The sequence below is a fragment of the Hyaena hyaena genome, unplaced genomic scaffold, assembly GCF_003009895.1.
Source record: "Hyaena hyaena isolate Hyena2069 unplaced genomic scaffold, ASM300989v1 scaffold_40, whole genome shotgun sequence".
NCBI lineage: Eukaryota > Metazoa > Chordata > Mammalia > Carnivora > Hyaenidae > Hyaena > Hyaena hyaena.
In genome coordinates this window covers 4,304,173-4,317,405 of record NW_024080672.1, presented here as the reverse complement: position 1 = coordinate 4,317,405, position 13,233 = coordinate 4,304,173, and the positions used below count along the sequence as shown (strand labels likewise).

At 44.9% G+C, this 13,233-nt stretch overlaps 1 protein-coding gene across 1 annotated transcript in view; it reads left to right on the top strand.

Moving 5' to 3' along the window:
• SCRN1 (secernin 1) overlaps positions 1-13,233 on the top strand; it is a 64,910-nt gene that overhangs the window by 25,878 nt on the left and 25,799 nt on the right. Inside the window, exon 3 of the mRNA XM_039229881.1 lies at positions 12,107-12,288. Coding sequence (XP_039085812.1) covers positions 12,107-12,288 — 182 coding nt within the window. The remainder of the gene's footprint in view (positions 1-12,106; positions 12,289-13,233) is intronic.

The window sequence follows — 13,233 nt, the reverse complement described above, 5'->3', positions numbered from 1 at the left end:
CTAGCTGTCAGCACAGAGCCCGATGCGGGGCTCAAACCCACAAACCGTGAGATCGTGACCTGAGCCGAAGTCGGACGCTTAACCGAGTGAGCCACCCAGGCACCCCAGCATCTCTGTTTTCTTGTCTGACTGATTGGCTGGTGGCTTGGATTCAAAGTTAATATTTAGTGGAAATAGCGGGTGCCTTTGTCTTTGTTCTTGACCTGAGTGAGGCAGCCTTTAGTGCTTCTCCAGTCACTAAAATGTTGGCTTTAGGACAGAGATTTATATAATTTTATCATGTTGAAAAGTATACATCAATTTCTATTTTTGATGTTAAAAAAACTGCTCAGGAATAAGCATTACATTTTGTTAAAGTTTTTTTTTTTCAGTGAGATGGAGATAATTATTTGATTTTTTTCCTTTCAATTTATGATAAATCGAACCATCTTGTGTTCATGGAATAAACTTCTTGGCTATAGTATATTGTGTGTGTGTGTGTGTGTGTGTGTGTTTTAATGGTTGTTTTTTACTTTTTTGACTGAGGGAGAGAGAGAGAGGGAGAGGGACGGAAGGAGAAAGAGAGAGAATCTTAAATAGGCTCCACGCTGAGCATGGAGCCCAATTCAGGGCTCCATCTCACAACTCACGAGATCATGACCTGAGCCAAAGTCAAGAGTCAGACGCTTAACCAACTGAGCCACCCAGGCGCCCCAAGGATGAAGAATTTAGAGAAAAAAAACTTTGGGCAAGTACATTAATAAGCTCTTTTCATTGACACAACCTCTACTCTTTGGTGTCCTATGTTTTGGAAAATAGACTGATTTTTCTGGCAACTCTGGTAGGTTTTAAATGAGTATTCATCAATGTGTATTTTATTTTCTTATCTGACTCTTAGATAAAGATTTCAACCCTTCAAAATCCTTCAAAAACAGCTAAGCAGCCCCAAAGAGCAACAGAACTTTACAAGGAGCTGCTTATGTTGAGTGAATTTAAGAGGGGGCGGTGAAATGACCAGGCAGCATGGGGGCATGACTTGGCATGGGTTGTGTGTGGCTGGGGTCAGTGGCAGCCCGTCTCCCCCAGGATATTCACTGGGGCCTCTTGCCTCTCATGTTGTGCCACTAACTGGGTCCAAGCCTCTAAGCTTCAGTAGGACATTTCTTTAATATAGGCGGGCAGGAACGTTAGCTTCTCTGGTGATCATGCTGGTTTTCAGACGGGTACTCGCTAATGCTTCACTGTCCATGTCATTTTGATCTGAATGTTTCCCTCTCCCTGGAACAGAGTGGACTCAACGCAGATGAAGTTTGCGGGTTTGAGTTGTTACGGGTTTGACTTATCACTGACCTTCCCTGTCTGTCTTCCCTCAATGTTTCTTATTCCCAGAGAGTCATACAGACGGGAACAATACTTTGATTTTCATGTGGGCAGATTTAATTTCCCAAAGATAGCTGCCCCAGATCCCATCCTACGTGCACTTCTTACAGCATGATGAACCCTCCTTCGTGGAGAGGTGAGGTTGATTCCGCCTTCCCCTGCCATGCGTCTTGGTGAGGGCTTGTGTTTGCTCTGACCCGTGTGGCCTGGGGGAGTGATTCTCTGTGTCCTCCAGGCCCGGGCCATGAAAGGATTTGGCTCCTGCATGTCTCTCTGTCTCTTGGGATCTGGCCCTAATCCAGGCACTAGTCTGGAAGGAACCCAAAAACCAGCCTACATACAGAGAGCACAGGGAGGGGCCCACATGGAGAGCAACCGAAGTCCTTCAGCCAACAGCCAGTGTCAGCTGCCGGATGTGTGAGTGAATGGCCCTTCAGACAGTTCCAGGCCTCAGACACTGTGGCGTGGAGACGCCCCATCTCTGTCGTGCCCTGTCCAAACTCCTGACCCATCAAGGTCATGGGCATCATAAATGCTTGTTTGACACCACTGCATTGTGGGATCACTTGTTAGTAGCCATAGTAACTGCAGCATCACACATAAGCCACTTATAAATAATGTCTGAAATAGATATTTTGGAAAAATTTGTTTTCTTTTGGGAGGGATAAGCTAAATAACTCAATATTTTCCTCTCATGGGTACAAGCAAGTTTAGAAAATAGACTAGATTTCTTTCCCTTGTTAAGTCAGAGTATAATATCACTCCTATACGCTGGAGGTTACGTGATGTCCCCTTGTATAAAAGTGCAGTTTGATACATACCAGAAATCGTTTCGGAGGCAGCCTGACCTCCTTTCCGAGTTGCCTACCTGGGTTTGGAGCTGCCTCTGTGCATTCCCACATCCGTATCCTGTGAGTAGTAACAACGTCACGTTCGAAAACCGAGTTCCTTTTCCCCATCTTATCTGTTTCTCTTCCTCTGTCAGCACCATTGTCTGCCACAGAGTTTTATCTAGAAACCAGAGGGAAACTTTGACCTTCATTTTCTCACGCATCCCTGGATGCACGAGGACAGCTGTCACCAAGTCCCGTGGCTTCCTCTGCTGCGTCCCCATCCCCTCCGCACGGCCCCTCGCTCATCCAGACCCACCCCCACCTCCCTGCTGCTGTCGTCTGCTTCTTGGTCCCTGGCTCTCTTTTTCATAGATTCTTTAGCCTGCAGGGTCACCAGAATTTTCTTTTCAGAGTAAAACTCTGTCACTGCCTTGTTTCAAAAATGGTTGTGTTTACAGGATGAGAGCCCAGGCTGGTTTGTATGCGTTTCAGAACTCTCCCTGACTGGCACCCGGTTCACTTTCCCTTTGTCTTCTTTGCTTTGAAATTGGTAGACTTCATTTTCTTTTACTGCAGTTTTATGTCGGCGGAAACACGAGCAGAAAGTACAGAGTTCCATTACAACCCTTCGCCCTTTCACCTCCCAGTTTCCTGTATTATTAAGGTGTTGCGTCAGTGTGCTGCATTTGTTATGATCCATGAGCCAATGTGGATACATTATTCTTAACTGAAGTCTATCATTTGACAAATGTATCTAATGACATGTGTCCACCATTATAGAAGGCGGAAAGTGTGGAAAATATTATACACAGAATACTTTCTCAGCCCCAAACATCCTCTGTGCTCTGCCTATTCATTTATCTCTTCCTCACCCCTGGCAACCACTGATCTAGTCACTGTCTCTGTGGCTTTTGCCCTTCCCCGGAATGTCATGTATTTGGAATCCTACACTATGTAGCCTTTCAGTTTGGCTTCTTTCACTTAGTGGTATGCATTTAAGGTCATCCATGTCGTTTCCAGGCTCCATGGTGCATTTCTTTTTAGTTATGAAAAATACCCCATTGTCTGGATGTACAACAGTTTAGCTTCCCTCTCACCTATTGAAGGACATTTCGGCTGCTTCTGAGATTGCGCAATTATGAACAAAGCGGCTGTAAACATTTGTGTGCACGTTTTGTTTTGTTTTGCCTTTTAGCCCTGATCCCTTCCTATGTGCAGGTTTTTGTATGGACATAAGGCTAACTTATTTGAGATACTTTTAACAAGTAAAGATGCTTTTTATTTATTTATTTATTTTTTTAATTTTTTTTAATGTTTTATTTATTTCTAGGAGAGAGAGAGAGAGACAGCATGAGCAGGGGAGGGTCAGAGAGAGAGGGAGTCACAGACTCTGAAACAGGCTCAGGCTCTGAGCTGGCAGTCAGCACAGAGCCCGATGCGGGGCTCGAACCCATGAACCGCGAGATCATGACCTGAGTGAAAGTCAGACGCTTAACCGACTAAGCCACCCAGGCGCCCCGTAAAGATGCTTTTTAATGTAATTTTACATTTTGAATAGGTAATGTATTCATGTGGTATTGAAAAGGTTTACTTTCCCTTACTGCTACTCACTCAGATTCCCATCCTATGTAATGCTTGTTACTAGTTCCTTGCACATCCTTCCAGTGTTTCATGCAAATGCAAACAAATAGAAAAACTTAGCCTTATTTTCTTACTTTTTTCCATGAAAGTAGCATGTTATATATTACTCCAAAACTTGATAAAATTTTTTTAATGTTTATTTATTTTTTTAAAGAAAGACAGAGTGTGAGCAGGGGGAGTGGCACAGAGAAGGGGAGACACAGAATCCAAAGCAGGCTCCAGGCTCTGAGCTGTCAGCACAGAGCCCGGCGCGGGGCTTGAACTCACGAACTGTGAGATCATGACCTGAGCCGAAGTCAGACACTTAACCCACTGAGCCACCCAGGGGCCCCTGAAACTTGAGTTTTAAATTTAAAACTTCAAATGCACAAAAAAGATCTACATTTTTTAGTAACATTTTCTAAAGATTCTTCTACGTTCTTACACAGAGATCATCCTTATTATTACTTTTTACAGATGCATAGTTGTCCACTGTGGAGATATTCTGTAACTTTTCAGTCAGTCCTCTATTGGTCGACACTGGGCCTGTTTGCTAGTCCACAAAGTCAGTCACGAGGAACCTTGGATATAAGTCATTCTGCACAAGTGCAGATATAGTTTCTAGATACACCTCCAGGTGCAGGATCGCTGGGTCATGGGGTAAAGTTTTTGTACGAACTGCCCTCCACGAGGCTTGTACAATTTCCTGCTTACTTTTCTGTCCTCATTCCTAGTCTTCCTCTCCCTGCTTGCCCCTTAGGCCCCAGCTACACCGAGCTGCTCATCATTTCTTGAACAAACTACACATTTGCATTTCTTTATGCTTCTTCTGTTCATTCTGTCCTTTGCTAAGAATGTCCTTCCTCCCCTCCCCTCCCTTCTCCTTGGTAGATGCATCCTTCAAGGCCCACCTACCAACATCCCCACCTCCCTCTGGCCTGCCCTCCTGTGAACATGTACTATGTGCGTGTTCTGCCATTATACATCAATGGAAATTTACAATTGCCTAAAACCGACCGGATGAGTCTCGCCCCAGATACAGGGGTCTCGGCTACCAGTTGTTTTTTCCCGTTTCCTGCCTTTCTGGGTCTTTGAGCTTCTTAGATGCTTAGTTTACTCATTTGCCAGAAAAAGATCATAACACCCACTGTGTCTGCCTTACAGACTTTTTTTGTAAAGCACATGGGAGCTGATATCTGAAACTACTTTATAAACTCTAAGGAAAACATTGTAAAAAGAATTTTTTTTTTTTAAAGAATTGACTAGTGTTGAGAGATTCTGCGACTCCAGGTGTCAGTTCCCAAGCTATCTTTAGCATTCAGTTCTGAATCTGCTTTTCAAATTTACTCTTACCCTCCCCACCTGCCTTTCTAAAGTAAGCTCCATGCCCAACATGGAGCCCAACATGGGGCTTGAACTCAAGATCGAGACCTGAGCTGAGATCAAGAGTCGATCACCTAACGGACTGAGCCACCCAGGTGTCCCTCTCTTACCTCTTTAATTTCTTTTCGTTACTTTCCCAAGTACAGAATGATGGGCTCTTTTCCATCGGTGGGCTTATGAGACCAACAACTATCATGTAACTTTCATAAAAGCTCTCATTGGCATACAGAAATTATTTTTCTAAACTATGAAGAGTGAGAACTTTCCATAAACTCCCATCTATTTCTTAGCATTTCACGACATTTTAAACGTATGTATTCTGCAGTTTCCCTAGAAACCTCATACTTGAGTTTTGAGGCTCCAGGAATTCATTTTCTGAGAATAACTATGTGCTAAAAGTCATCCTGATTACTCATCCACGACCCACCTACCCTTCCAGCTGGCCCATCCTTCTAGGCCGTCTTCCCTTCCAAGTTGTCCACTCACCTAGCCTTCCTCTTTCCTTCAGTCTGTCCATCAGTCTACTCATCCATCTATCATCTAATCTCCATCAAGTTTTCTTTGCTTGAGATGAAGAAAAGAAGAATAAAGAATAGGATCCTTTAACAGAGTTCCTCCATTTAAATCTTTTTTTTAATGTTTGCTTATTTTTGAAGGAGAGAGAGAGAGAGCATGAGTGGGGAAGGAGCAGAGAGGGAGACACAGAATCTGAAGCAGGCTCCAGCTGCCACCACAGAGCCCAACGTGGGGCTCGAACTCACGAACATTGAGATAATGACCTGAGCCGAAGTTGGATGTTTAACTGGCCAAGCCACCCAGCCCCCAGAGTTCCTCCATTTAGAAAATTACACTGCATGTTTTTGTTTAGCTGCACAGATGGAAGAATGGAGCATTATTTTTATATTTTTTAGTTTTTCTCCTGTTGGTTCTGTTTTCATTTTTTTTTATTTTTTTTTTATTTTTTTGTTTTTTTTAACAACTTCACTTTGGATGCAGAGTAGGAAAGGTCAATATGTATCCATTTGTCCTCTCTGAAGATGCTATACATACCACAGCGCATCACAGAGTGCATCTCAACTTCTCAAGCCCCAATCCTTTCTATAGATAGGAATGTTGAGGAAGCAGATGAATAATTTCCTGGATTATGATGTTCTATGTGTGCATGGTGTATGTGTGTGTGTGTGTGTATGCACGTGCACATGCCTGTAGATGGGTAGGTATGTCTGTTTTTATATGGTTGGATTTTCTATTTAAGAAAAAATAGATCCAACGTTAGAATGCTGTTCCAAAAACCAATGAATTTCTTTTTTTAAATGTTTATTGTATTTTTGAGAGAGAGAGAGCCAGTGCACGTGGAGGAGGGGCAGAGAGAGATGGGGACAGAGGACCTGAAATGGTCTCTGAGCTGACAGCACAGAGCCCGATACGGGGCTCCAACTCGTGAACTGTAAGATCATGACCTGAGCCGAAGTTGGACGCTTAACTGGCTGAGCCACTCAGGCACCCCATCCAAAAACCAGTGAATTTTAATTAAAATTGTCATGATTTATATTTGGTGCCCAGGGAATAATTATGTCACAGTTTGTGGAGACAGAAATCTTGATAGCCAAGTCAGATTTGACACATTGTGCCTTTTTAAAGAGTCACTTATTTTTATATTAATAACTCTTTTCTCCATTTCCCCCCTTCCTTTTTTTGTTTTTTAAATTTTTAAAAATTTATTTCTGAGAGAGAGAGAGAGACAGACAGACAGCATGAACAGGGGAGGGTCAGAGAGAGAGGGAGACACAGAATCTGAAGACAGGCTCCAGGCGCTGAGCTAGCTGTCAGCACAGAGCCCAACACGGGGCTCGAACCCACACTTATTGATATTTTCCTCTACATATAAAGTTCTGAATGGGTTCCAGACCCCTAGTGAGATTATACAACTTCCACAGTTTGGAGCAGCCTTTTGGTAGCTCGCTTCCTTTTTTCTTCCCCAATGAAAATACTTGCAAGAAGAATAGAAAATTGCCCGTTAATGATAGCCGGTAACATTGTTAGCAACATTGCCCAGATGGCAGCTCTATTTGTGGTTTATGGGATGTGTGTGTGCTTTGCGGGGGAGAGTGTCTAAATTTCATTTCCGAAGGTTCCCTCTTACAGTGGGAAAGCACAAGTTATTCTGGAATCAAAGAGCGCTGAACAAAGCTCCGTGTGGCCACTGGGCAGACTGGGTGCCAGTCATCCTATCCACTCTTTGGTCCCAGGACCAAGAGCCTCTAGCCTTGGGTAGAGCCAGGCGTGTCCCCCTCACCTCATGGGAGTGTGGCTTAGCAGGGAACTTCCTTCCACCGGGTCCCCTCTCCCAAGCCTGTTTCCCACCCCAGGCCTTTGCATTTGCCCATTCTCAAAGATCTTACCTCCTCAGGGAAGTATAAGGTCCATCTTCTAAAATGTGGCTGACATCTTCTTTTTTGTCTTTATTTAGAGTCCTAGGAACCATAAGGGCACGTTTTCAAAAACCAGTAGCCGGCAAACCACTGGGTTAATGAAGACACAAACAAACCCCTAAAACCTCAGTAATCATGAGCCATGCTGCTTTAGAGTTGCATATTTTCTAAAACTAAAAATATTCCTCCAAAGCATCCCATTTTCCCTGCTTTTTATTTCCCCCTCCCCCCTCCCTGGCAAGTCTGGCTGAGTCATCAGCTCCTTGCAGAGTGCTTTTCACTGGTGGTGCCAGGGCTGTGTTCGCCATCTGAGTACAGTAGGAAAGCACAATGGTTGCATTTCATTAATTGAAACGTCTATTGTGTGAGTGTATCTCTTCCCCTTTCACTGGGTGATATCCAGGAAGAGTGTGCGTTGGAATGTGCAAGGGGTAGGCCCCAGTGTGAGCTGATTTTGCTTTTTCGGTTTTGACACAATCACAGAAAATAATAAAGGGCTTGCTCTGCAGAAGAATTGTTTTGTGTCACCATCTCCAGGGCTTTGTCAAGCAAGGCTCATCTCTTCTATCCTCCAACCTGGCACGTGTCCCCCGGAGCCACCTGAAAGGGGCGCCTGGGTGGCCCAGTCGGTAGAGCGTCCGACTTCAGCTCAGGTCATGATCTCACGGTTCGTGGGTTCAGCCCCACGTCGGGCTCTGTGCTGATAGCTAGCTCAGAGCCTGGAGCAAGGTTTCAGATTTTGTGTCTCCCTCTCTCTCTGACCCTCCCCTGCTCACGCTCGCTTGCTCTCGCTCTCGCTCTCTCTGTCTCACAAATAAATTTTAAAAAACATTAAAAAATTAAAAAAAAAAGTGACAGGTTCAGTGCAGGCAGTACCTTTAAAACCTCAGTGATTAGCAGTAGGCAGGGCTGACATTTACAAGTGTGCCTCACCGTGCTCCCTGCTCTTACATTCTTATATTGTTATGCAGCCTTGGCCTCCGGAAGTCACACCAGCTGACAAATTTGTTTTATTAAAGGCTGGTTGGGAGTGGCCCTGGGGCAGCAAGACAGTTTGCTCATCTGTCTCTGCAGACCTCTTATGCGGCTTAATCACCAAAGCCGAGGCCAGAACCATCCCTGTAAAGATTGATCTTTTTGAGTGGTGAATGTGTCCTTTTCCCTTTTTGTTTTCCATTAGAAATCTGGCAAGGAATTTTGACTTGAGGAACTAAATTGCTTTTGTCAGGCTGAAAGAACATGTCAGGTGCTGTTTGGATTTTTTTTTTCCCTTGATGAGGCCTTCTCTGCTGCCTGGAATCCCATCCCACGTATCGTCTGCCTCCTCATTAATGATGTGGCAATTGTGAAGGTCGGTGAATTGTATTAAAAAAAAATGACGGGGGCACCTGGGTGGCTCAGTCGGTTAAGCGTCTGACTTTTGGTGTTGGCTCAGGTCATGAAGTCACAGTTTGTGAGTTCAAGCCCCATGTCGGGCTCTGTGCTGACAGTGCCGAGCCTGCTTGGAATTCTCTCTCTCCCCCTCTCTCTCTGCCCCCCTCCCCTGCTCTCCCTCTCTCTCAAAATAAATAAATACACTTGAAAAAAAAAAAAGAAAGAAAGAACTGCCTGCAGAGTTCATGTTCTAATGGCTGACTTTACAAAGTTTAGCTAATTACATCTTGTGTAAACGTTCCCTATTTGTGAGGTTTGCTCCCAGATGAGGATTTTAGATAAGCGATCTATATGAGACAAGTGTGAGCATCCTCTTTGATCTGGGTGTGATCAGTCAGGTTTCAAACACAATGGAGTGTGTGTGAATTACAGCCACAGAAGGGCCCTTGTTAGGCCCAGGCTGCTGCAGTCCATGAGGGAGGTGCCCTAAGGGTGTGCGTGTTACAGGCTCCCTAGGGCTTTGGGTGCACACCCCCTCCCCCATCTCCTCATCTCCATACCCCCCTGCTCTGGCATATGAAGGGGATCTGGTGCATTGGCTTTACGCCCGGCGCTTGGGAGGGGCCGATTTGGCCCATCTGGCCACTTGGGCATCTCTTTTCTTCCTCCTCCTTCTGAGTTTGGCTAAAAAGTGTCAAGTTGGCTACAAATATTTTGAACTCCCACGAAGACCATATGGTCTTTTGGATTCAGTTTTCAACATTTTTATCAGTCAATACTTACTGAGTCCTTGCGGTGCTGTTACTCAGTGCCTTCTCAATAGCTTCTGTGAGTGGCACAGAGCGGGGTGGGGGATGGGGAGGGAAGTTCCTGGACCCGTGTCTCTGTCTCTTCTCTGGCTCTTAACCTCTGTCAGGAGCACCTTGATGTCTGGCCCATTTTTTCAAGATCAACTCAAATGTCGCCCATTTGATAAAGCCTCTGACCACTTAGATAATTTCCCCCTTTCTTTTGAACCTGCATTATGTCCCTCTGTTCTTTGTTATTTACTCCTTCATTCATTCCTTCCCTCCCTCCCTGGAAAAAAGATCTCTTGATGCCTAGTGTATAGCAGATTTAGGATTTATCACTGAGCTAAACCACAAATACTCTCCTTGCTCCTCTGGAGCTTACCTTGTGGCTGGGGGAAATAATATACATAAAGAGTATACACAGTACATAAGTCAATTATACAGTATTTTGGAAGGGGATAAATGGAACGGAATGTGAAAGAAAAAAGCAGGCATGGATTACTCAGATGTACAAGGTTGAGGAGGGGGAAAGATGGATTACATATAAACCTGACAGGCCTCAGGGACACCTGCTGAGGGTGGCCTGGTGGTCATGGTCATTTGGATGTGTGCCTTCTTCTTTCCCAGCAGAAAGGACAGGGATTGGGCATCCTTCCTGATTTATCTACAAACAGCACTTGCCACAAAATGCCTTGTGTGTGGCTGGTGGCTCTGTAAATAATTGGTGGAATGGAAACGAATGTGTAAAAAAGAATTTGAGAACAGATAAATAAGCCCCTTCTTATTTTTGCTCTCTTCCTGCCCTTAAAAATAACTTTCTGATACATCTGTGCTTAAGAATCTTAAATTCCTTCCCTGTTTATTCATTCTTCTCAAGACAGAATTTGTCACTGGCGCTCAGTGTACAAGGGGGTTTTGGAAAATGTTGGTCAGTGCCTGAACTGCTTTTTACACGAAAGAACACAATTTTAAGATATAAACTGCAAGTACATTTAGAAGAGCACCGAGGATCATAGTTTGTTCACGATGCTGGCTACGTGTTTGCTCTAAAAGAATCATTCTTCAAAGCAAACAACTTTCGGGGACTGGGTAAAACATTTCAAGAGCGCATTTTGTTATCAATTTGCCATGGAAAACTCAAGAGCCTTTTGACAACTTCTGGATTTAATTAGCTGTCAGTTTTACCACTTTTTATCAAGTGAAATAACCTCATCTCAGTGCAAAGCAACACCTTCCAGGGATGATGAAGATGCACGTGTCCCCTGATCAACGAGTACGCGTGCTACCCGCGTTCTGGCTCTTACCCGAGGCTGAGACATTATGGAAAATCAGTGTGGAATAACTTCCTGGGTGCGTTCAGTCGATACAATTGGGTCTCGAGTCAGAAAAGGATCTGAGGCCATAGTTGAGCCGATGCTTTCAGGGCCCAATTGAAAATGTAAGTGGTAGATGTAGCTGATGAAATTCTCCCCTGAGAGCTAAAGAGTGCTGTGCAATTTCGGGCCCTGGGTTTCACGCTGCAGCCACCATACAGTGCGTGTCCTGGGCTGATAGAATGCCAGAGTCAGCAGGCCCCTTATGGGTAACCCAGGGTAGTGCTCTTCGCATTTCTCCAAGGGAGCTGTCTGTCCCATGGGCCCAGCGTGGGGAGGGAAGGGGTAGAAGGAGCAGGCCGGGCTTTGCGTTAGCTGGGCCCACCGCCCATCTTCCATTCGCCTCAACATGCTATGACCGCTTTTACTCTCTTCCTGCTTCTGTGTAAGAGTTTGTGTGAAGGCAGGGTGCCGAGGCTAAAAATATTTTAAAAAAAAAAAAAATCACTTGATCTCAATCCACTAGCTTATTTTCCAGGTAAAGACACAGCAGCCTTGGGGCGCCTGGGTGGCCCTGTCGGTTGGGCGTCTGACTTTGCTTGAGTCATGATCTCATGGTTCGTGAGTTCAAGCCCCGCGTCGGGTTCTGTGCCAACAGCTCAGAGCCTGGAGCTTGCTTCGGGTTCTGTGTCTCCCTCTCTCTCTGCTCCTCCTCTACGCATGTTCTCTCTCTCTCTCCCTCTCTCTCTGTCTCTCCCTCAAAAATAAATATTAAATTGGGCTTGAACCAGAGACTGAAACCTGATTGGCAAAACTGAAACGCACCAGAGACCTCTGAGCTGCATTGAGACTTGGGGAATCTTTGAAGTCTGCTGTTCCCAAGGCCTTTCATTTCCTGGCTCTGTATGTAACTGATGTAGTGGTTCATTTTAAGTACCAAGGTGGAAACTAAGTGGTTCCTGACAGGTGATGGTCCTTTCTTTCGTGTCTTTGTTTTCCAGTGCACTTATATTTCAATTGACCAAGTCCCCAGGACCCATGCCATTGTGATAAGCAGACCTGCCTGGCTTTGGGGGGCAGAAATGGGAGCCAATGAGCATGGCGTGTGCATAGCCAATGAAGCCATCAATGCCAGAGAACCAGCCGCTGAGACCGAAGCCTTACTGGGGATGGATCTGGTCAGGTACTGACTGCAGTCATTCTTTGAAACAACTGCTCAGAATAGGTGGGGGACTGGGAACGGGATTGGTTTCCCTCCAAACCTCATAGTTTGTAACACAGCCCTCCCAAAGTAGACGTGTGTCTTTTTGATAAGTTTGAGGTGATAGGAAAAAAGAGTAGATTACGGTGGAATATCATTAAGCAATAAAAAATGACCAAGTGCTTACACGTGCCTCAACATGGTGGGTTTTGAAGACATCATGCTAAGTGAACGAAGCCAGACACCAATGGTCACATATTGCATGATTGTATTTACATGAAACATCCAGAAGAGGCAAATCCATAGAAGCAGAAAGTAGATTAGTGATTGTCTGGGGCTGGGGTGGGAAAATGGGGAGTGATTCCTTATGGGTATGAGACTTCTTTTTGGTGTGTTGAAAATGTCCCACTTAGGGGTGCCTGGGTGGCTCAGTAGGTTAAGCGTCCAACTTAGGCTCAGGTCATGATCTCACTGTCCATGAGTTCAAGCCCTGCATCGGGCTCTGTGCTGACAGCCAGCTCAGAGCCTGGAGCCTGCTTCAGATTCTGTGTCTCCCTCTCTCTGCCCCTCTCCTGCTCACGCTCTGTCTCTTTCTGTCTCTCAAAAATAAATAAATGTTAAAAAAAAGAAAAAGAAAAAGTCCCAGTTAGATTGTAGTGGTAGTTGTGTGAATATACTAAAAATCACTGAATGGTATATTTTAAGTGGGCGGTTTATGGTTTGAAATCTATCTAAAATATATGAAAGAGGGAAGGTTACATATCAAATACATAACATATCAAGGAAGAAAGAAGAGAAGTATGTCCCTCCTGTGGCTTCTTCATCTCCGTGCTCCTCTTCCCTTTACCTGCTCTGCCAGCCACTACCTAGTAGGAGGCAGCAGGCCTGTCGTGGGCTTAGTGGGATGGGGGCCTCCGCTCGGTCACT